Below are 24,409 nucleotides of genomic sequence, written 5' to 3'. Positions count from 1 at the left end.
ATGTTATCTATTCGGCTTCTGAAAAGTCTGGAAATATAACCTATTTCCATTTAAATACTTAAATTTTGAATAATTTAAATGGGAGAAGGCGTTTAAACCAATTACATATCTTTTAACAACATAAAAAATGCATAGCGCCAGTGTTTTATTGCGGAACACGGTGTTATTCAATCCGAACTTGAAGTCTTCTGCTCGTTTAGCCCGTAACTTAACAAAAGTTGCATCACATAGTAAATCAGCCGAGAAATCTTTGTCGGGTTGTGTTAGAAGTAGATTGTGGGCTCAGGGAAGTCGCGTGTGTAGTGCTAATCACAATGCTGCGGTTTTAAATCGTCAATTGGGAAGTGTGAGGTTATATTCGACGGGCAACAAGAATGACCCGCCGGAGGAGGATGCGGAGCTGAAAGAGGATACGCCGCTGTTCTCGAGCCAGCTGCCGGCGCCGGTGGCGGTGCCCGAGGTATGGCCGCAGGTTCCGGTCATCGCTATTAACAGGAACCCCGTGTTTCCAAGATTCATCAAGTTGATTGAGGTGATTACAATATGTTATAGGTTGTTATTATAGATTTACTGTAGAAACTGTATACATTAATTGTAGTTGTCACTATCACCAGCCTACTGACTGATTCTACTGATGGGGTACTATCCTATCCCTGTTATTTTACACAAGTTTTAGAAAAGTAGGCCTTATACTAGAATTTAGAATTTCTTTGCAATATGTATAAATGATTCCTCTGGCTTTCAAACCTTAGCTGATGTTTTCAAACCCCAGCTTTAATAAAAGAGTGGCTTGGATCTTATTGTTATTCCTTTTTTTGGCATTTCAAGCAGGACTGTTACCGGTATAACTAGAAATCAAAATATCTCATAGCATTCACAATATTTTCTTTGATATTATAGAATATTATTTAAGTAAGCATAATGATTGATCATATTAGCTACTGTAAGTGCAAAAATATACATAAACAACCGTGATACAGAAATTGAATACCGGTTAATTTGTATGAAAATTATACCAGTATTCCATCCCTGACTTGAAGCGATATATACTAGTCGTTTTGGTGAAGTAAAACATCATGTTCTATTTCATAGCAGTCATTTGTTATTTATGGCTCTATAAAGATAAGAAAATGCATGGTCATAGATGGATAACAATAAAGTCTAAAGGTGAACAGATAAGTGACATAAATATATGAGATGAAAACATATTTTTTTGTTTATATTACTATTGATCCCAATGCTGTGTTTTGCTTATCTACAAATTTAGTTGAATGTCATTACAGATCTCAAATCCTGCCTTAATTGACTTAATAAGACGGAAAGTGAAACTCAATCAGCCGTACATTGGCATATTCCTCCGCAAGAAGGAAGATGAGAAGTCCGATGTGGTCTCCAGCCTTGATGACCTGCACCAGGTAATATGCCGATTTGAAAAACATACACAATATGTTATGTACAACATATTATTGGTTCGTTTATTTCAGGTTATCCGAGTGCCGCCCACCATACAAAATAATAGCCAAGGAAATTAGAACCTTGTTGTATTTTCAATTAAGTTGAATTTCATGTGTTCGAAAATTTTACGAGACAAATGAAATGCTACCTATTGTGTTTTTAATTAAGGTTGACATTCCATCGAAACTGAGTGTACATCCTAATGTACATTGGGCGGCACGAGGTTTTATTTGAAAACCTTCGGAAGATTCGACAATTTGAAAAAATTTTACAGTCAAATAAAAATGTTGCTAAAGTTCTTCACAAGTAATTATGATCATTTTAATTAGGTGACTGTTTTAAAAATACTGTTGCTCATCAGGTGGGCGTCTTTGCCCAAATACATGAGATGCAGGATATGGACTTCAAGCTGCGGCTAGTAGTGATGGCTCACCGAAGGATAAAGATCACCGGACAGTTCATTGAGGATGAGATAGAAGTGGGGCCTGCCGGTATGTACAATCCACTAACTACACATGTGTACATAGAGCAATTTAATTTACAATATCTGGGAGACCGAGCTTTGCTAAAAAAACATGTAAAAACTCGAAAATGCGGGTTTTCCCAGAGATAAGACCTAGCTTGCTCGATTTTTCGCCCCCGAAAACCCCTATATAGCAAATTTCATCGCAATGTAACACTTTAAACTCTGGCGTTTTGTACACATATTTAATTACACATTAACAGCTGCAACACAGCGTTACAGCTGGTGCAACTCAGCTGAAACGTCGGAATTTAAGGTGAAAACAATGAAACTATATCACGGTAGACCGTCTCTGCAACTAAATAAATTTCATCGAAAATCGTTAGAGCCATTCCAAGATCCCCAAAATATATAAATAAATACATATATACTATACAAGAATTGCTCGTTTAAAGGTATAAGATATTGATAGCATGACATGAGTAGCATAAGTGCCAGCGAGAAATCAGATTTTATAGCTACACTTCTAATGTTTTAGCCAGCAGCTTATCTAAGTGACAGTACCTGAAATAACATAGTCCCATGTTAAGGTATTACGCAAATTTTACTCGTAATTATAAAGCTTTATGCTGTGTGGTAAATATATGAGTCATATTCAATAATTGTGACCATGGAACTGTCCCCAAAGTCGACAAAAATGGCTCATAAACATAAACTTATCATTAACCGAAAAATATGAACCGCCATTTATTCCGTCACCAGTAAAAGTTTTTCCACACTAGGTTCGTAATGCAGTAGGTTCGTTATTGTATGTCAGCTGTTGCATTACCTAGCTTGTAAGTAACGCGTAAAGCGCTTATTTAACTCTTTGACCGCCAAAGACGTGAACTAGTGCCCGCGGCGACACCCCAATATAAACCTTCGTATATTCCGACAAGGTGTCGGACTAAAGGCGTGGCGTTCAAACGGTTAAGTAGCGAGCCAGAGCTGTACAGACAGGTCAATTCACGAAAGCTGGCACGAATGGAACGACATACAATTAGAGCCACCTATTTAATTGGTTAATGTGATACACACATAGATATTTTCATTCACTCATTCATTCCATACGTGTCAGCTTTCGTGAATCGACCTGCATTCATTGACGTATGACGTATATCTCAGGATGAGCCTTGCGGGCACTAAAAATGGTACTAGTTCAGCGGTGTTACTGACGAATTCGAGCCAATCGTGCAGTCTAACGCAACTAGTTGCGACCAGTCGCGCGCGTGATGCGAACTCATTAACCAATCGCGTTGTAGCGGTGTCACACCGCTGTACTGGCCCCATTCATGCCCCATTTTTATTGCCCGTAAGGCCAGTCCTGAGATATACGTCAATGCTTGCATTACATGTGAGCCGTGCATGCCTATACTGATAACACTTCATTTCTGAAATGATCCGTATCATTTCAGAAATGAAGCTAAAGTTTCCCGTGTTTAACGTTGAGTTTAACGTCACCCGCGAAGAGTCCGACGCGGAGCGCCGCCGCCGCAAGCACAGGAACACGAGGAAACAGAAACCAGTCGCCGAAGAACCCAAGGACCCAGAGATACAGGCAGAGGATAAGAAGAAGGTTCCGGATCAAGTTATGATGGTGAAGGTTGAGAATCTGATGCATGAGAAGTTCCAGCAGACGGAGGAGGTGAAAGCGTTGACACAGGAAGTTATTAAGACTATCAGGGATATTATCAACTTGAATCCTTTGTACAGGTGAGTGGATTTTCTTTAATGATTGTTTTAATTTGAGCCTTTCATAAAACAAACTAGTTTTTTGTTTCATTTTCACCAAAAAAAAACTTAACTTACCATCAGATTACTCATTACTTCGGGTCTATTTATTGTCGGTTGTCAATACGGCGCTATTTTCATATAGCTTCAATTTGAAATCAACCCTATTGTTAACCGACAAATCGACAATGTGGTATCTTTTGGTTGAAAATGTCACAAATTATTTCATTTATCAGAAACGAGAATATTTCCTACCTATTTATGTATGTATGAATGTATGTATATACTTTATTGCACAAGGAAATAAAAACACGAGAAACAGTTACAGAGTAAATTAAATACAACAAAGGCGAACTTATCCCTGTATGGGATCTCTTCCAGTTAACCAGTCCAGTCTTCCACTTAGTTACAGTTATTTTAATGTAGATCAACAACTTTTTCAGCTGACATTGGTTTCTGCATGTCAAAAACCCTTGTTTGTAAAGAACCCTATTGTGTTCATACTGGCATATTGTCTTTTTATTCTGAGCTAGTCTAAATCTTTCTTATTTCGCAGGGAATCTTTGCACCACATGTTGGCACAAGGGCAAAGGGTGGTAGACAACCCGGTGTACCTGAGCGACCTCGGCGCCGCCCTCACAGGCGCCGAGCCTGCCGAGCTGCAGGCTATTCTCGAGGAGATGGACGTGAGTTTTAACATTTTATTTATTTATTTAATCTTTATTGCACATAAGAAAACACACTAGTAGATGTAGATGTAGGCGTCAAGACCGCTAAGCTTAAGTGGGACTGGGCTGGACATGTCTGCCGCATGCACCCTGGTGGGCCAAAATGGTTACTGAGTGGGACCCACGGAACACAATAGACGGTGCAGGCCGGAGTTCAGGCAGACCGAAAAGGAGATGGCGGGACGACTTGGACGCATTCTACCCCAAATGGTGGGAAAATGCCGATGACAGGGTCGAGTGGAGAAAACGAGGGGAGGCCTTTGCCCAGCAGTGGGACACCAAAATAGGCTAGAGAAAAAAAAAAGAAAACACACTGTACAACAGGCGAACTTAATGCCATAAGGCATTCTCTACCTATCAACCTTAAGGCAAAGCAGATAAGTTGTAGGCGGTAGTTGTATTTTGACGTGAAACGTCTTTAAAAAGCTTGCCAAACAAATCTAAAACGTCTGCACCTATAGTGCCCATCCGCGGAATTGTTTTTATTAAGTCAGACCTCTCCGGCGATGTCGGGATAAAATTTAGCTCAAAACCGGGACGAATGGAAGAAGAGGGGGAGGCCTTTGCCCAGCAGTGGGACACAATAGGCTCACATATTACTGTAAGGCCTGAGTGGACGCTCGAGTTGGGCGTGCAGCGGGGCGGGGCGTGCGGCGTGCATGTTAAACAAATGCAAACGCATAGGAGCGGCCTTAGTGCACGCTGCTCACATCACGCGTGAGCCCGACGCCACGCTGCACGCCCCGCCGAACGCTCCGCTTCGAGCGTCCACTCAGGCCTTACACTCACATATTAATGTTCTCAGATTCCGAAGCGGCTGATGATGTCACTATCGCTGCTCAAGAAAGAGTACGAGCTATCGAAGCTGCAACAGAAGATAGGCAAGGAGGTCGAGGAGAAGGTCAAGCAACAACACCGGAAGTACATACTTCATGAACAGCTAAAGGTACGAGATTCTTCATACTACTCTTAAATAGTTATCTACGATACAAGTGCGGAAAAGATTAAATTCGAAAGGAGTGGCGATAAATGAAAACACGACCGAAGGGAGTGTTTTAAATCGACACGAGTTGCGTATTACCTATTCGCACGTGTATCGTACAACGTTTTACAGTACATATGGCACTTTAAACTTTCGACATACGCACGGAAAGTGCTCATTCCCGCACTAGTTCGGGATAGTAGCACCACATGTACTGTAATACTCTTTTGTGATTTCATTCTGCTATCTATCCTATGCCTTCAATAGGTCAAATATGAGAATATGACAAAATACCATCGCTTTACGAATAACACCTGTGTATTGTAATGTACCTGATTATGCAAATAAATGAAATATGAAAACGGTTCTTAAAAAAGATTTTGATCAAACACGATATTTTATACCTTCGGAAACGGCTCTTACCGATTTCGATGAAATTTGCTATATGGGGGTTTTCAGGGGCGAAAAGTTCATCTAGCTAGCTAGCTAGTCTTATCTCTGGGAAAACGCGCTTTTTTTCCGTTATTATTAAATCTTATCTTATACCTTTAAACGAGCAATTCTTGTATATTCATATAGTTCGGGGATCTCGGAAACGGCTCTAACGATTTCGATGAAATTTGCTATATGGGGGTTTTCGGGGGCAGAAAATCGATCTAGTACGATGCGAATTATTGCGTTTTTATATGTTTCCGAGCAAAGCTCGGTCTCCCAGATAGATATTGAAATTTATAAAATAGCAGCATAAGTGGAGTACTTATACAAACTCAAGATTTAGCAGCGACGAAAGACACATTGAGCTTATAGAAGTTTTATATTCAACACTCGTAACACATTCACTGCCAGCGACCCGCGTTCGTTGACGCTTTTCGCTACATACGGGTTTTCCCATGTTATCGGCTGTGCTCGTAACGCGTAGCTCGATCGCCGCTGGCACTAAATGTGGCCCTTATGTTTTTGCAATAAGGTTAAAGATTTGTCACTGTGGATTACATTTACTTTTTTTTTTACAGGTGATAAAGAAAGAGCTAGGATTAGAAAAGGACGACAAAGACGCGATAGGTGATAAGTTCCGCGAGCGACTGGCCGGCAAGACCGTACCGGACGCCGTACAGACCGTCATAGACGAGGAACTTAATAAGATGAACTTCCTTGAAAGCCACAGCTCGGAGTTCAAGTGAGTCTCTCTTTTCCTCGCGTTGTCCCGATTTTGCCACGGCTCGTGTCCGCCTGGGGTCCGCTTGGCAATTAATCCCAGAAATTGGCGTGGGCACTAGTTGTTACGAAAGTGACTGCCATCTGACCTTCCAACGGGTAAACTAGGCCCGTATTGGGATTAATCCGGTTTCCTCACGATGTTTTCCGAAAAGCGACTGGTAAATATCAAATGATATTTCGTACATAAGTTCCGAAAAACTCATTGGTACGAGCCGGGGTTCGAATCCGCGACCTCCGGATTGCATGTCGCACGCTCTTACCGCTAGGCCACCAGCGGAGTTCAAGTGAGTATTGACTTTTAAAAACATATGGTTGCGATATCTGCAGGTGATAATGTGCGAAACTGATATGAGATTACTACTTTTATATACGATGCAACGGAGATTTGTATGGTTTTATTGCGAGAGGTTATGTCGGTGTACAAACGAATGGAAGTATATTTTTAATTACGACCTAATTTAGTTATAATTTTCTGTTATATTAGTTACATATTTGTACTACTTATAGGAGAGGCATGATGGTAGGACACCTGATACGGCATGACAACTTTTTCCTAAATATCTTGGAAGACAGGATTGAAACGACAAGAGAAGAAGGGAAACTTAGAATCACTTATCTCAGCCAAATAAAAAATAATGCGTCGTATGAGGAAATTAAAAGACTTGCGCAAGAAAGATATGATTGGCGATTACTCCACCGACAAGAGCAAAGCTCTTAAGTTATGATGATGATGATGATAGGTTTTTTTAACATTTTATATCGATTTCTTATTTTTTTACATGCTTGAATTCGACGCCATTGGCCCAAAACTCGTCCTTGTACGACCTTGGTTTATGACTTAATGAAAAACCATTAATTTTTCAGCGTGACCCGTTGTTACCTGGACTGGCTGACGTCCCTGCCCTGGGGTATCACGTCCAAAGAGAACCTCGAACTGAAAGACGCCCAAATAATACTGGACGAGGACCATTACGGCATGGAGGATATCAAGAAACGTATCCTAGAGTTTATAGCGGTCTCGCAGCTGAAAGGCAGTACGCAGGGCAAGATACTCTGCTTCCACGGCCCGCCGGGAGTTGGCAAGACTAGTATAGGTTGGTATAATAGCAATGTTACATCAAGAAACGTATCCTATAGTTTATAGCGGTCTCGCAGCTGAAAGGCAGTACGCAGGGCAAGATACTCTGCTTCCACGGCCCGCCGGGAGTTGGCAAGACTAGTATAGGTTGGTATAATAGCAATGTTACATCAAGAAACGTATCCTAGAGTTTATAGCGGTCTCGCAGCTGAAAGGCAGTACGCAGGGCAAGATACTCTGCTTCCACGGCCCGCCGGGAGTTGGCAAGACTAGTATAGGTTGGTATAATAGCAATGTTACATCAAGAAACGTATCCTAGAGTTTATAGCGGTGTCGCAGCTGAAAGGCAGTACGCAGGGCAAGATACTCTGCTTCCACGGCCCGCCGGGAGTTGGCAAGACTAGTATAGGTTGGTATAATAGCAATGTTACATCAAGAAACGTATCCTAGAGTTTATAGCGGTCTCGCAGCTGAAAGGCAGTACGCAGGGCAAGATACTCTGCTTCCACGGGCCGCCGGGAGTTGCCAAGACTAGTATAGGTTGGTATAATAGCAATGTTACATCAAGAAACGTATCCTATAGTTTATAGCGGTCTCGCAGCTGAAAGGCAGCACGCAGGGAAAGATACTCTGCTTCCACGGCCCGCCGGGAGTTGGCAAGACTAGTATAGGTTGGTATAATAGCAATGTTACATCAAGAAACGTATCCTAGAGTTTATAGCGGTGTCGCAGCTGAAAGGCAGCACGCAGGGAAAGATACTCTGCTTCCACGGGCCGCCGGGAGTTGGCAAGACTAGTATAGGTTGGTATAATAGCAATGTTACATCAAGAAACGTATCCTAGAGTTTATAGCGGTGTCGCAGCTGAAAGGCAGCACGCAGGGAAAGATACTCTGCTTCCACGGGCCGCCGGGAGTTGGCAAGACTAGTATAGGTTGGTATAATAGCAATGTTACATCAAGAAACGTATCCTAGAGTTTATAGCGGTGTCGCAGCTGAAAGGCAGTACGCAGGGCAAGATACTCTGCTTCCACGGCCCGCCGGGAGTTGGCAAGACTAGTATAGGTTGGTATAATAGCAATGTTACATCAAGAAACGTATCCTAGAGTTTATAGCGGTCTCGCAGCTGAAAGGCAGTACGCAGGGCAAGATACTCTGCTTCCACGGCCCGCCGGGAGTTGGCAAGACTAGTATAGGTTGGTATAATAGCAATGTTACATCAAGAAACGTATCCTATAGTTTATAGCGGTCTCGCAGCTGAAAGGCAGTACGCAGGGCAAGATACTCTGCTTCCACGGGCCGCCGGGAGTTGCCAAGACTAGTATAGGTTGGTATAATAGCAATGTTACATCAAGAAACGTATCCTAGAGTTTATAGCGGTGTCGCAGCTGAAAGGCAGCACGCAAGGAAAGATACTCTGCTTCCACGGGCCGCCGGGAGTTGCCAAGACTAGTATAGGTTGGTATAGCAATGTTATATTTTATAACTTTATTGGTAAAGGCTATAGAAGAACCTCGAACTGAAAGTAGCTCGAGTGATACTAGACGAGGTATGGAGTATATTAAGAAACGTATCCTGGAGTTTATAGCGGTGTCGCAGTTGAAAGGCGGCACGCAGGGCAAGATACTCTGTTTCTATGGGCCGCCGGGAAGTGGCAAGACTAGTATAGGTTGGTACCTTTATGATAGACATATTGACACAAGTTTTATATTTTGACATTATGTAATTAAATGGATGAATAATATAAAACTAAAACTAACTACAATTAAAGTAACTAAAGCTGAAAGTTAAGAATACCTAAGTATCAAAATTTTGTGCCCTTGGTAGGCCCATCATTAAATGGATAGTTTGCAAAAACCTGTTTCAGTTATTGGTTACTAAGCAATTCCCTATCGGTTTATTTATTTTTTCTTTGGCACTCATTTGACTATTGACGTGACGCAAATCGGATCCCTTTGTTTGACATAATTATTGAAAGTCATAATGTTAATGATTGTCAGATTATCTTTAGTCATAATTCTGAAACCGTTGACTTTTCAGGATTTTCGTAAGGTTCGCCTATAGATAGAAGAAGATAGGTTAGTAAAGTAAAGTATTTATTAATTGTAAACTGTGTACATAAGATGTCATAAACATGAGATATCGAATCAACAGTTGCCCATTTCGAGCATACAATATGATCTTAAAACTACTAACTATACTAGCTTACTGACTAACTTATACTTAACAAACTGGTGATTCCAGAAAAAACTCATTTAGGTTGTAAAATACATTTTCAATTAACCAATTTTAGATTAGGTTTGTTTTATGGCAATCCTGAAAAGTTACGCGTTTCTGAGAAAAACCAAATTATGACTAACGAAAATGCAGATAAAGAATACATTATGACTTAAAACTTTATGGGAAACAATAGAGACCCGACGCAAATATTTGTATGTAATCTGAGATTGACCAAGTTACGGGTCAAAAATGCTTATAGATTTTCGAATTTTCAAATAAATTGTTTTTTTTTTGTTGCAATTTTTCCCAGCCCGCTCCATAGCGCGTGCGCTCAACCGCCAATACTTCCGGTTCTCCGTGGGCGGTATGACGGACGTGGCCGAGGTCAAAGGTCACCGCCGCACCTACGTCGGCGCGATGCCCGGCAAGCTGGTGCAGTGCCTTAAGAAGACTGGTACTGAGAACCCACTGGTTCTCATTGATGAAGTCGACAAGATTGGCAAGTGAGTACCTATATTAGTTAGTGAGTGTTTCCCGTTTATAGTTCGTTTTTAGGGTTCCGTACCCAAAGGGTAAAAACGGGACCCTATTACTAAGACTCCGCTGTCCGTCCGTCTGTCACCAGGCTGTACCTCACGAACCGTGTTAGCTAGACGGTTGAAATTTCCACAGATGATGTATTTCTGTTGCCGCTATAATAACAAATACTAAAAACAGAATAAAATAAAGATTTAAGTGGGGCTCCCATACAACAAACGTGATTTTTGACCGAAGTTAAGCAACGTCGGGCGGGGTCAGTACTTGGATGGGTGGCCGTTTTTTTGCTTGTTTTGCTCTATTTTTTGTTGATGGTGCGGAACCCTCCGTGCGCGAGTCCGACTCGCACTTGGCCGGTTTTTATTTTTTAGCATTAGAAAGAAAATAAGCGATCTTAACATGCTTTTTAATTGAAAAACGCCTTTTAAAAATCAGTAACTATTTCATAAGAAAGCAAAATCTAAATAATTATTCATAATTGTTACATATTTGCCGTGACTTATTTTTCAAAAGCGTTTTTCAATGAAAAGGCTCGTCAAGATTGTTTCCCTTTTTTCTAATGCTAAAAAAAACGAACTATTGTTTAATAGGCGCGCCTAAAGTAAACTAGTGGCTCTGTGAGCTGTAGGTAGACCTCGTGAACCTCAATGGCTCCAAAGCCTCCAAAATAGCACAAAAAATCTATTGATTTCTGAAACCTGCTCATAAAATTTCGCGAAAATCGGTTGAGATGAGAAATGCGATCTGTCCTAGCTGAAATGGAGACCTTCGCTAACGCTCGGTCAATGAGAGTCACTTATTCGAATGCTCATGTTTTCACGTAAAATAAAGTCTCAGGGAATTCGCCAAATAACCTCAAACTTGTTTGTGAAACAAACTTTCTTTGTCTAATTCTAAACCGTTAGGCAGTACAGTGCAGTTCTTTGGCCGATTAATTAACATTTGACTTATCCACAGGGGCGTCCACGGGGATCCATCATCAGCCCTCCTAGAACTACTGGACCCGGAGCAAAACGCCAACTTCCTCGACCACTATCTCGACGTACCGATCGATCTGTCTCGGGTGTTATTCATCTGTACCGCCAACGTGGTGGAACAGATTCCGGAGCCATTGCGTGATAGGATGGAGCTTATTGATATGTCTGGTGAGTGTGGACTTTATTGAACAGATTATAAGGTCGCTTTTGGAGTGTCACTGGGCATAGACAGGCCCGCTGTTTGTACCGCCAACGTGGACGAACAGATACCCGAACCTCTGCGTGATAGGATGGAGCTTATTGATATGTCTGGTGAGTGTGGACTTTATTGAACAGATTATAAGGCCGCTTTTGGAGTGACACTGGGCATAGACAGGCCCGCTATGTTTGTACCGCCAACGTGGACGAACAGATACCCGAACCTCTGCGTGACAGGATGGAGCTTATTGATATGTCTGGTGAGTGTGGACTTTATTTAACTGATTATAAGGTCGCTTTTGGAGTGTCACTGGGCATAGGAAGGCCTTAACTGGACCGCTATCTCGACGTACCGATCGATATGTCTCGGGTGTTATTCATCTGTACCGCCAACGTGGTCGAACAGATTCCGGAGCTTCTACGGGACATAATGGAGCTTATTGATATGTCTGGTGAGTGTGGACTTTATTGAACAGATTGTAAGGTAGCTTTTAGAGTATACTTTTAGAAACAGACCTAAGAGAGTCTTGCAGGATAATGGCGTTAATTTTAAACGTCTGCAAAATCTATAAAGACGTTGATAATAATTTGTCCCCAATCCTTAATTTGACGTTTGTTGGAAAGAGACCTAATTTAACAGAGGTTTGCTAAGCTTGATGAACCAGGTTCAAAAAAAAGTAGAAGTTTTAAAAACACGCCTTTCATACTTTTTATTTATTTAGGTTATGTCGCAGAGGAGAAACTAGCGATAGCCCAGCAGTACCTGGTACCGACGGCGCGCAAGAACTGTGGGCTGACTGAAGAACAGCTCAATCTCACGTCAGAGGCGCTGACGTCGCTCATCAAGTCTTACTGCCGGGAGAGCGGAGTCAGAAATCTGCAGAAACATATAGAAAAGGTAACTATTTCATAGTTTAGGTAGTTTATTTTTTTCTCTCTGAGGATCGTTATTCGAGGTGCCTATTTCACTAACTAGAAAATTGTCATTTGACACTCTTAAATTCCAACAACCTGTTTAGGTCAATATTAGGTATATAAAATATCAATATCAATTACGGGTGACAATTGTCTGTACCATTTACATGGTCAGAGTTTCATGCCTCAGACATACAATTATTGCCACACGAGGAAAAATATATCAAAGTGTACCACTCGTAAGATATTGCACATTTTAAAGACGATGAACGCCTCGCCTCTGTTGATTAAATGTCTTGAAAACAGGATCAAATACGGGAATTTCGTGCTCATCAGACCTCTTGCAGACGATTTATACATTGATGTTTGGACAACGGGTTTGGTGACTGTGATGCTAGAATCGTATTATATACTCGCCTAGTTGCCAAGCCGACCTAAGGGTCCTACGAGTCGTGACAACACTAATGATAATGACTCGCCTAAAACATTATTATTTTGTCAGATATCCCGCAAAGTCGCCTACAAGATAGTGAAACAAGAAGCGGAGCATCTGACCGTAAACGACAGTAACTTGTCCGAGTTAGTCGGCAAGCCCACGTTCAAGCACGACCGCATGTACGCCGTGACGCCGCCCGGCGTCGTCATGGGACTCGCCTGGACCGCCATGGGTGAGTAAAATGCTAAGGGTGTCAGAAATTATGCAAAATTGAACCCTATCACTTTGAAAAAAAAGTTCAAAATCATCTGGAAAATATATTCCCTCTGCCTTTAAAGAACGACAAAGAAGAAATAGTGGTCACGTGACCAGTAGAGTCGCTCTAGTTGAGTCTCAAATTTGTAAAATTAAACGTCTATCATTGCCAACAGGTGGCAGCACTCTCTACATAGAAACCGCACTTCGCAACGCGCACCAAGACGACAAGTCGCCGATGGGCTCGCTCGAGCTGACCGGCCATCTCGGTGACGTCATGAAGGAGTCCGCCCGCATCGCGCTCACTGTCGCAAGGAACTACATGCACAAACACCATCCAGATAACACTTTCCTTAACACTAGGTGAGTCACTCGGGTGAGAGTATTACTAGAGATGCACCGGATATTCGGTTACTATCCGGTATCGGGCCTATCCGGCCCTAATATTAATATCCGGATACCGGATACCGTTGCATCTCTAAATATTACCCTTTGACCGCTAAAGACGTCGACTGACGCGCGCGGCTACAGCCCAATATCAACCTTCGTGCATTCCGACAAGGTTCACGATGACGCGCCGCACACGTATAGGCGTGGCGTTTAAAGGCTTAACGGCCTAGAACAATGCGTAATGTTATCTCACCCGAAGATGTAGTCCGGAGAATTTAGCTGTCTTCAGTTTATTACGTGGCACATAAGAGACAGAGACCAAATATGGGGCGTGCTTCCTTTTCAGGGACCGAATTGAATTTGACATGTTTCTCGGCCTAGTTGGCCGTAGTTTGGAGATAGTAGATAGTAGCGCCAAAGAGAATAGAGTGAATACAGAGTTATAATATACTAATATACTGTCATGGTAAATTATGTAGCCCCAGTACATACAGTACAGCCCCAAAAGTTATGGCGCCATCGCTCGAAAAGATTGCACCATACCTTTGGCCTACTCTCGGGTAGATGGCGTTAATTTCAATATTTAGCAAATTAACACATATTAGTGAAAGAATAAGGGTCAAACTCAAATGGCGTTCTAACAGTTTTAATCTTTTGTCAAAAGATGGCAGTGAATTTACTGTGGCTAAATAATTTACTTTGACAATCAGCCTCTATTTAAAATTCTCTTTGGTAGCCCTAAGGCATGATCCGTGACCTTTAGCTGCGAAAATTGTTGGTGTTTGGTTGTTCCAGTCACATCCACCTGCACGTGCCCGAAGGCGCGACGCCCAAGGACGGTCCGTCAGCAGGCTGCACCATCACCACGGCGCTACTGTCTCTGGCCCTACGTCGCCCCGTACGGGAGCTCGCCATGACGGGCGAGATCTCGCTCACGGGACGCGTACTACCCGTAGGAGGCATCAAAGAGAAGATCATAGCGGTGAGTGTACCCAGGGCATGGATTATTAGTTACTCATGCAAGTGCCCGAGAACGCAACGCCCTGTTGGCCGGCTCATATAAGATCATAGCGGTAAGTGAACCCATGGCGGCCATGGCACAGATTATATAGAACAGATACTTAACTCTCATACAAAAGGTGAGAACGTGTGGCAGCCTACTGGCTTTGTTCCGCCGACGGTAGGCGGCGCGTAGGTTTATATCCGAGGTCACGCGGGAGAGTACTATATGCCTGTAGCATCCACCACGCCGCTGCTCGCCCTGTACGTGAGCTCATGACGGGGGATATTGGCTCACGGCTCGCGTGTTACCCGTAGGCGGCATTAAGAAAAAGATCATAACGGTGAATGCCCGTGTGCCCTTGGAGAGCGGTTTCTAAGTTCACGTACGCACTTGTGGCTGCAACACTTGCAACCGCGGCGGCACGCCGATAAACCATTCGGCTAAGCGCATACTACCTATGCTTAAATCAATAATACTCGTATAGTGCACCGTTGAAAGGAGCTGTCAAGCGAATCATCCCGCACAGTTATATGTGACGTTATCTATGAAAAGGTACCTTATTGTCGATGGCGGTTACGCCATTATTAACGATGCTCCGATATAAATACAATGCCGCGCGACGCTGTGCGGCGTAAGCGCCATCGACAATAAGGTCCCTTTCCATAGATAATGCCCTATATTCAATGGCACCAAAAACTTAAACTGTTCCGTGTTTGACAGGCGAAACGAGTCGGCGTGAAATGCGTGATCCTTCCCGAGGAGAACCGGCGGGACTTCGACGACCTTCCGTCGTTCATCCGAGACGACATCGACGTGCACTTCGTGAGCGACTACCAGGACGTGTTCCGCGTGGCGCTGGACGAGCAGGTCTGATATACGTGCGCGGTGTACTGCGCTAATACCTTGGCTAGGAGGGTGTATTGTCGGACGAAACGCTGATAGAGTCCGTCTACGCTAGCCGTATTTCTTATCCTAACCCACTAAGGCCCAAGGTCCTACCTATAGTACCTATTCAGTTCGATGTAATTTAAACCATGTTTAATTGGAACAGAGTCGCTTTTGCTTTGTTTCGTTCAATAACAACGCAAAATCAACTCTATTTCCTACAGTTTAGGTTCAAATTTCAGTGGCAAATTTTGGGTTCTAATGTGACGTTGGCGGCGCTGGAGGAGCAGGTCTGACGTTAGAGCCGTAACACACCGCACCGTTCAAGGTCACGGTGCGCCGCACCTACAAGTTAGACCGAGAAAGAGATATCTGTTTCTCCCTCTCACTTATGGGTGCGGCGCACCAAGGTCGCGGGGCGGTGCGATAGTGTGTTACGACTTTAAGTGCGCGGTGTACTGCGCTGTTACGTGGCCTAGGAGGTCGTCGGAAATGCAGCTAGCTGTATCATTCTTTCTCTTTTCCCCTTTGCCTTTTTCAGTCAGCAATGAATCACGGTTTAATAATTAACATTTAAATCTAAATTCGAATGCGCACCATTAATCACCGTTCATGTTATGACTTATGACGTTGAGATTTATATTAACAAAGTGAAGGACGAATTTATAATGTTGACACTCAAGTGGGCAAGTTACAAATATACCAGGGACACATGTCGACCAGAATTATTTTAAAAATGGCTGGTGACAAATGCTAAATGTATGTATGTATATATTTATTCTTATCTGATTCAGTCATGTCCTACAAAAAATTATTAGCGTTAATTTCAGATAGATGGGCAAAAAGTCAGTAACGGAATTTGCTAAGTGGGGTTTTTGTTTAAAATAATATTATTAAAAGCAACTTTATTGTTATGGTAATAAGAGCGTGTGCAAGTAGGTTTGAGCATTTGAACTGCGTAGGCATTTCTGCTGATTGTTGTATGTATTTGATAAGAAAGCAAACTGCCGTAAAAGGACTAAATATTTACTTCTGAAACTGTTAATACTTTGAATGTGTAACGTAAAGCACACAACACATACAATCAACATTGTTATCACACTTTGAAAAAGCTCAATATTCTAAGCAAAAACAATTTTATGGATAAAACCTCGAAAATACTAAATTCTCTATGCAAAAATAACTTAGGGCATTTTCATATTATCGAATAATGTAAAATGGTAGTTAGATTATAAGTATGTAATGACACTTTATGTAATTATTCCATTATCAATATGAAACCTTTTGTTATGATACCTACAAAACTTGTAAATTTATAAATATTTATTTATAACTTGTAAGTACTTATATAATTTGCTGATATATTATATTAAAAAAAGTCTTGAGTCTCTGAGACTGCATTTTTGTAATGTAGATACAGCGGGCTCAGCACGGTTCCATTTTTATCGACTATCACTATGCCCGTCACTTTCGCACTTACATACTTGTTAGAACGTGACAGGCATGGTGATAAACGATAAAAATGTGACCGTGCTACTAGGGCTAATGTAGATACTTATTGTAGATAAAAATAAGTGCAAAGCCGTAACAGACAAACGTGTAAATTTACATATTATGATATGTGGCCTTATGACTATATAGAAGAATTGCAAGTTGTCGATATCCCAATAGGACAATGTATCACATAAGCAATAGCGAGTTGAACTAACTGGATAAAACCTTTTTACGGTTCATAAAGTGTACTAACTGATTTTTTAACTGAAGTTGGTATTCCACCTATCTAATGCATTGCGTCTCACTCTCTCACTAAGTAAAATGTGAGACGCAAATACACATTGGGCAAAGAGATTGGACAGGTGGAATACCACCCTTAGTAAAAAAGGTTATCACTGGCCCGTCTGTTGTGGCTAGCATGTTTCATTAGATTGTAGTTGTTATTGAGAAAATTATTTAACCTATGTAGAGTTGTTATTATTATGATATGCTGTTTTATGCCGATTATGGGAGATGTACGATTGTTATGAATGTGTAAAGTTGCTATAAGTACTTTATAATAAATAAGTATTTTCTATAATATTATAGTTTTCGTACATCTCATTCCCTATTCCTAGTTCATAATATTCATAGTAATAAAATCTGTAGGTCGCATTGTGATACTTGCACACGGCGCGTGTAGATTTACTTTCATTCGAAAAGGTCGCGCGGGTTACTTGCGCGGGTGCATATTCAAGTTACTGAACCCGCTCGCTTTATCGAACCATTATTTACACGATGTATACAAGGTGTCCCAAGAAGTAGTGATATACTGAAGCTGGGAGGTAGAGGACCTAGAGGGCTATCTGAATCACCCCCATGTATGTTCCGCGATTTTTCGTATTTTCGGAGTTATGATTTTTTTTAATTTTTCACCTATCGCCGAGTACGATGAGATTTTTATTTATGGTGACGTGAATTATTGCGGTAGATGCCTGATTTTTTTGTGTGCTAAGCTGATAGATAGGCCAATTCAGTATGGTAACATTTACTATCGTTAGATCTTTGAATGGAATTAAAAAAAAAAATGCCAAGAAACATAAAATTACCCAGTATGTTTTATTTTTTTAAGCGCCCTTGAAGTTGTGACACCTTCTATAAACTGCACAATGCGCTAGTTAAAAGCTCCGTGTGCAATTACACCAAGAGTACCAACATATTTTGAACATGTGCCCTACCCGCCTTACGCTTATGGGTTACATATGCGGGATATAGTTATTTGGGGACGATGAAAAAGAGTTGTAATTTATAAACGAGTTCTGTATAACACTAATATCTTTTTAACAGCCCCAACGTTGTTGGGCTCTACCGCTAGTTTTTTTGTTATTTGTATCACTTGTATGAGTCAATCGGTCCTCGCTAGAAATACGGGCGGCCGATTGCTCTTTGTTGGATAGTGGATCTAATTAGAAACCAAACTATGTGAAACGTGTACCTAAATGACAAAAAAGAATACATTAATATAGCTGGTCAAGCAAATCTTGTCAGTAAAAAAACCGGCCAAGTGCGAGTCGGACTCGCGCACGGAGGGTTCCGCACCATCAACAAAAAATAGAGCAAAGCAAGCAAAAAAACGGTCACCCATCCAAGTACTGACCCCGCCCGACGTTGCTTAACTTCGGTCAAAAATCACGTTTGTTGTATGGGAGCCCCACTTAAATCTTTATTTTATTCTGTTTTTAGTATTTGTTGTTATAGCGGCAACAGAAATACATCATCTGTGAAAATTTCAACTGTCTAGCTATCACGGTTCGTGAGATACAGCCTGGTGACAGACGGACGGACGGACGGACGGACAGCGGAGTCTTAGTAATAGGGTCCCGTTTTTACCCTTTGGGTACGGAACCCTAAAAAGGCGCGACATGAAATTTTCTATGGGACGATATCCCTTCGCGCCAACATTTTTCAAATTTGCCGCCTTTTTCTACTGAAGATCTGCTTGACCAAGTATAGCAGCGTTGCCGCCGAAAGTTCCATTATGGCAATGCTTCTGATAGGTACGTACCCTTCTATAAAATTTCAAGCTCAATAAAATCTAGCTTTGTTTACAGCCCAAACGTGAGTGGAAAGCCACCAACTGACCACGGTTTAACCACGACAACGACGGTTTAACAGTCACGCCATGCTACAACAGCGCGAAGTTACTAAGAACCATTTAACTTTATTAAGGAGACTTAAATAAACGATTTTAACCTGTATTTACATTTTATTTGGTGTTCCTTTGCTGTGGTCGACGGTAAGTAGCAGTAATCAGCAATATCGTGCCGTTCTCGCATCTTCAAAGTCGCCAAAATAGTCAAACTACAGAGAATATTTAAAAAATTCTACATAAGATATTGGACATTACTCTTCTCCTCTATAGCAATCATGCAAACAAATGAGTGATATTCTGCAGGTTGAGGTGAGAGCTGCAGCAAGCTTAAAGTTAGTTACTTGCACACAGTGCATGTGGCTAGAGGGAGAAAGTGAAATCGCAAGCTAATTGCGCGTAGGTACAACACGCACGCACGGTAGAACAATTCACAATATTTATTAGTTTCCGAACGACACTTGATTGACAACTAGACGTAGATTCATGATAGTGTCATTGTCAAGTCGGGAGCCACTAATACACAACCAAATAATGCTCAACCCAAGAATGTACAGCCCAATAATTGGCGTCCATGATGGACGCGGATTATTGGGCTGTACATTCCTGGGTTGAGCATTCTCGGTCCGCGCAAGTTTGGTCCGGGGCGATAATACGAAGCCACTATTTTCACAGGGCAATAATGTACGACCCCATAATTCGCGTCCACTAATTTGAGTCCCTTGGCTTTCAATTATTGGGCTGAACATTATTGGTACAGGTCGAGAAAGCCCGACCCAATAATGTACGACCCAATAATTGGAAGCCAAAAACCAGAGATATTCTTTTTTTTAAGGGAGCTGTCAAAATTAGTAGTGACGTTCTGACATGAGATCTTGACAGCTCAAAAATAATCGGTTTTTCCAGTGACATCTATCAGTGACATTGACAGTATTGACACTTGTTGCTTAGGTTGCTTTACAATTTCTGTATCAATTTTTATTTTTCATGTATTTTTGCGAGGAATACAGAAGTACGGACGTGACTCGAACGAAGACGGCTAAGTGTAGACGTGGCCCATTTACTTGCTGAGCGAAACCAGAATAACCAATGGCGTCTGGAAGAATCACATAACCCACGGCGAGCTTCAATCATATCAGTACAGATGCAAGAACCCTGTTCTGAGTCTCTGATCCATAAGTGTGGCCTGCTTAGGCCTTAGGCCACGTGTCGGCATCCTCGATAACATCAATCAATCCCACAGTGACTTGTTACCTGATACGACTGTTACCTGATACGACTTGCAGGTAGTTTTTGGCATTTGAAAAGATGGTAACTTTGGGAATTTTGTGGGACTGATATGTTCAGCCTATACTTGGGACAAACCATGTAAAAAATATGTGTCAATGAAATTCAAATATTGTGAAGAACATTACAAGTTGCTCAAGTTGTCGTGTCGGCAGTACCACTTCTACGACCGAGCAGTCTTGATACGCCGTGTCTACGAAGAAAGACTCAGAAAACTTCAAGACGCATCAATCACATGCAAGTTAGAAGAGCCACAATTAGAGCCCAAGTACATCGCAGACCTGCAGGATTTGAAGGCACAAATAGAAGAACGCTTACACTACATGCAGATCACCCAACCAGCACCAGCAGATGACGTCGCAGAATTGGCCAGGGTGGAGTTAGCAATGAGAAAACATTACACACAGAGATTCTGCATTACTAAAGACAACAATCATGACATGTGGGAAGACCACTTGAAAAACATTATAACAAAAAGTGAAGTGAAAAACAAAGACAATAATGATCGCGAGTTATTAGAACAGTATGCTAAAGAACAGTGGTTATTAGAATTAAGAGCCATAGTCTATGATTATTCACCAGACTTGACATCACCGACTACTCACTTAACAACTAATCAATTAGGATTAGAAGTAAATTTAGAAAAAATTAAGGATACACCGATAGTTAATAAGCTAAACTTAATGTCGTGTTTTCCAATTGGCGATAAGTATAATACATTTTTAGAAACGTATGTAGATTTTAGTAAGACTAGCATTAATGAAATGTATTATAATTATCACTATGGCTACCCCATATTCAACTATGTGCCGTCCCAGGAAACATGGGCATAGATCGAATATTATAGCCAATAGAATTTATTCGTATGATGTTGTAGAATATAGCCAATAGAATTGTATCTCGATATTGTAGAATATACTTGTTATTATGATTTACTTGTTATTAGCCTATGTACTTATTAATTTACTTGTTTTTAGGCTATGTACTTATCAATTTATTTGTTTTTAGGCTATGCACTTATTAATTTACTTGTTCCATATTAGGTTATGCACTTATTAATTTACTTGTTATTCACTTATAAACGGTGGTGGCCGAGTGGATATGACGCCCGACTTTCAATCCGGAGGTCGCGGGTTCAAATCCTGGCTCGTACCAATGAGTTTTTCGGAACTTATGTATGAAATATCAATTTACCACTAGCTTTTCGGTGAAGGAAAACATCGTGAGGAAACCTGCAATACATCTGCGAAGAAATTCAAAGGTGTATGTGAAGTCCCCAATCCGCTTTGGGCTAGCGTGGGGACTATAGCCCGAGCCCTCTCGCGCATGAGAGGAGGCCTGTGCCCAACAGTGGGACGTATAAAGGCTGATTTATTATTTATTATTATTATTAACACTTATAAATAAAAATTATGCTATGAATACATGTTTTTTTTTTCATGATGTTATTACCCGACTACGGCAAAGCAAAAGGAGGGTTATGATTTTGACCTTTATGTATGTGGGTATGTATGTATGTATGTTCATCTGTTCCCTCATAACTTCAAAAGTACGCATTATAACTTGACAAATCATGTGTCATTCGAATTGTCTTGATTGTCCGCTGGTTATAGGCTAATAACGTCACATTAAATTGATCATGGCGCCCTCTAGAGGTCATAAAGTCAGGAACAAAAAAATTAAATGAAGTACAATACAATACTCTTTATTGCACACCTCACATGCACGTAGTTTACAATAAATGTACAATAACATAAACAAAGACAATAGAGGTAACAACAGGCGGTCTTATCGCTTAAGAGCGATCTCTTCCAGACAACCTTTGAATATCGGAGACAAAATAATTAGAATATACGGTAGGTGGCGCAAATAAAAAATATGAAAAGTCGAATTGAATATAACCAAACAACACAAAACATTAATAAAGATAAACATACTTAAATACATACAACCATAAACATACATCTAGACATACATACATACATAAAAACTACAATATATACCTATTAAATAAAGAAACAACAGTGTCAATTATTATAAAAATAAAAACTAAGGTAGGGAAAGATAGTATTCCTTAAGGTTATGATGCCGTGTCATATATCATTTGAAAGAGCGTAATTAGCACATTTCAAATATGTACATACATACAATATCTACAGCTTTTGCCCCCGGTTTTGCTTGCATGTACCCAGTGCCGGCCCGAGCCCTTGATCAGGGTAGAGCGAAATCGGGTTTTGGCGCCCTTCGTTGAAGTTTTCAAGCTTATTTTCCACCCCCCTCGCCACGCTCGCGTCTTTTAAAACTTTTTTCTCATTTGCCATTTTTGCGCCCCCCTTGCCATCCGGCGCCTAGAATTTCGGATCCGCTAGCGCTCAGGATTCTATAAATGCTGCGGGCGTAGCTCGACGTACGTGGCGCACTACAATGCCTACCATCTAAATATGTCGGGCGTAGCCCGATGTACGTGGCGCACTACAATACCGGGCACCGAAGGTGACCTCATACTAAATGTGTCGGGCGTCGCCCCACGTTCGTGGCGCACTACAATGCCGGGCACCGAAGGTGCTCTCATACTAAATGCGTCGGGCGCAGCCCGACGTCCGTGGCGCACTACAATGCCGGGCACCGAAGGTGCCCTTCATACTAATGCGTCGGGCGTAGTTCGACGTGGTGTCGAACGACAATACCAGGCACCTCATACTAAATGCGTCGGGCATAGCCCGACGTACGTGTCGCACTGCAATGCCGGGCACCGAAGGTGCCCTCATACTAAAATAAATAAGTTTTTGGCAAAAATTTCATTTTTGGTACAAGCTTTTATCGCTGACTGTACTTTTCTTACGACAGACAACTAATACTCATCGAGACAATTCTAAAAACCCCTAACACAATTAGGTTGCGTTGTTTCATCACAGAGTTCCTATGGCCACCTCCTGTCTCCATCATCAGATCAGCTCGATGGTACCATAATATTGCATTGTCACCCGACTTACAATGTCAAATAACATTGAGTTTTTCTTTATTGATTTAAAAGGCATTTAAATTATGAGTGGCCACCATAAATTACGGGGCTTACGGTCACGTGATCGCCTTACGCCCCTTACGGTCACGTAATCGCCTTACGCTGTCTCGAGTTTATCATTTTTTCCCCACCTCAAAAAGTGCCCAGCGCCGCTAAAGAAGTTTTCACTTCAAAAATAAGTTCAAAAACTAAAACCCGACTACTGAAAAATTGCGCTCTTAAAAGTATGAAACAAGAAAAAAAATCATCTCGAAATCGCATTTAGAAAATATTTTATATTTATTATCTTTAAATTATAGATATTCAGAGGATAGCCGTGGTCGTATGCCACTATTCTTTAAACTTTAAAGCTTATGTTAGCTTAGTTATTTAATGTATTGTGTTGTTAAATGGGTAAGTGGCAAGTTTGATGCCACGAATATTCGGCAACTATTCGGCATTCGGCCTATTCGGCCACTTTGCCGAATATTCGGTATTCGACCGAATGTTGCCTACTATTCGGCCGAATACCGAATATCTGTTGCACCTACTTAAAAAGAAAAATTGCACAATAAAAATAATCAAAAACTATGTAGGTAAGGTATATTTAGAATGTGTTCTTGGAAAGTTGTTAAATACGAAGACCCTTTTTTGAGCATTTGTTGATTAAAAAATATTTGTGTCATGCCGAATATTCGGTATTCGGCCAAAACCACTATTCGGGGCATCTCTAGTATTAATATTAATATGTCTTTCCTATCACGAAACAATGATGTTCCGGACCTGTGGGAGGCGTTTGCCGAGCCGAAGACAATATATTGCCTTTTGACATTTTAATGCCTGTAGGGGCTACACCGAGTGGATGCTGCCCTTGCCCATCATGGGACGCACGTGGAAGCAGCACCCGCCAAGGTGTATAAAGACTGAGACGCCACGAATATTCGGCAACTATTCGGTATTCGGCCTTTTTGCCGAATATTCGGTATTCGG

At 41.5% G+C, this 24,409-nt stretch overlaps 1 protein-coding gene across 1 annotated transcript; it reads left to right on the top strand.

The window, feature by feature from the left end:
• Nucleotides 1–19,192, top strand: LOC134656352 (lon protease homolog, mitochondrial). Its single transcript, XM_063511871.1, has 16 exons — nucleotides 1–532; nucleotides 1,284–1,415; nucleotides 1,817–1,946; nucleotides 3,373–3,670; nucleotides 4,245–4,374; nucleotides 5,222–5,362; nucleotides 6,412–6,575; nucleotides 7,481–7,710; nucleotides 10,224–10,416; nucleotides 11,408–11,595; nucleotides 12,348–12,523; nucleotides 13,043–13,208; nucleotides 13,408–13,594; nucleotides 14,417–14,603; nucleotides 15,345–15,491; nucleotides 19,094–19,192. The coding sequence occupies exons 1-16, from the start codon at nucleotides 128–130 to the stop codon at nucleotides 19,121–19,123; spliced, it is 2,904 nt and encodes a 967-aa protein (XP_063367941.1). The 5' UTR covers nucleotides 1–127; the 3' UTR covers nucleotides 19,124–19,192.
• Nucleotides 19,193–24,409: the final 5,217 nt, after the last annotated feature.

This window comes from Cydia amplana, chromosome 18, assembly GCF_948474715.1.
Source record: "Cydia amplana chromosome 18, ilCydAmpl1.1, whole genome shotgun sequence".
NCBI classification, from domain to species: domain Eukaryota; kingdom Metazoa; phylum Arthropoda; class Insecta; order Lepidoptera; family Tortricidae; genus Cydia; species Cydia amplana.
This window is presented reverse-complemented; position numbering and strand designations above follow the sequence as displayed.

Excerpts from the sequence above, each read along its gene's own strand:
- LOC134656352 (XM_063511871.1), top strand. The coding sequence starts at position 128 with ATGCATAGCGCCAGTGTTTTATTGCGGAACACGGTGTTATTCAATCCG. Across the intron at positions 13,209-13,407 it reads ACTCGCCTGGACCGCCATGG|GTGGCAGCACTCTCTACATA; the intron begins GTGAGTAAAATG and ends CATTGCCAACAG. Across the intron at positions 15,492-19,093 it reads GCGTGGCGCTGGACGAGCAG|CCCAAACGTGAGTGGAAAGC; the intron begins GTCTGATATACG and ends CTTTGTTTACAG.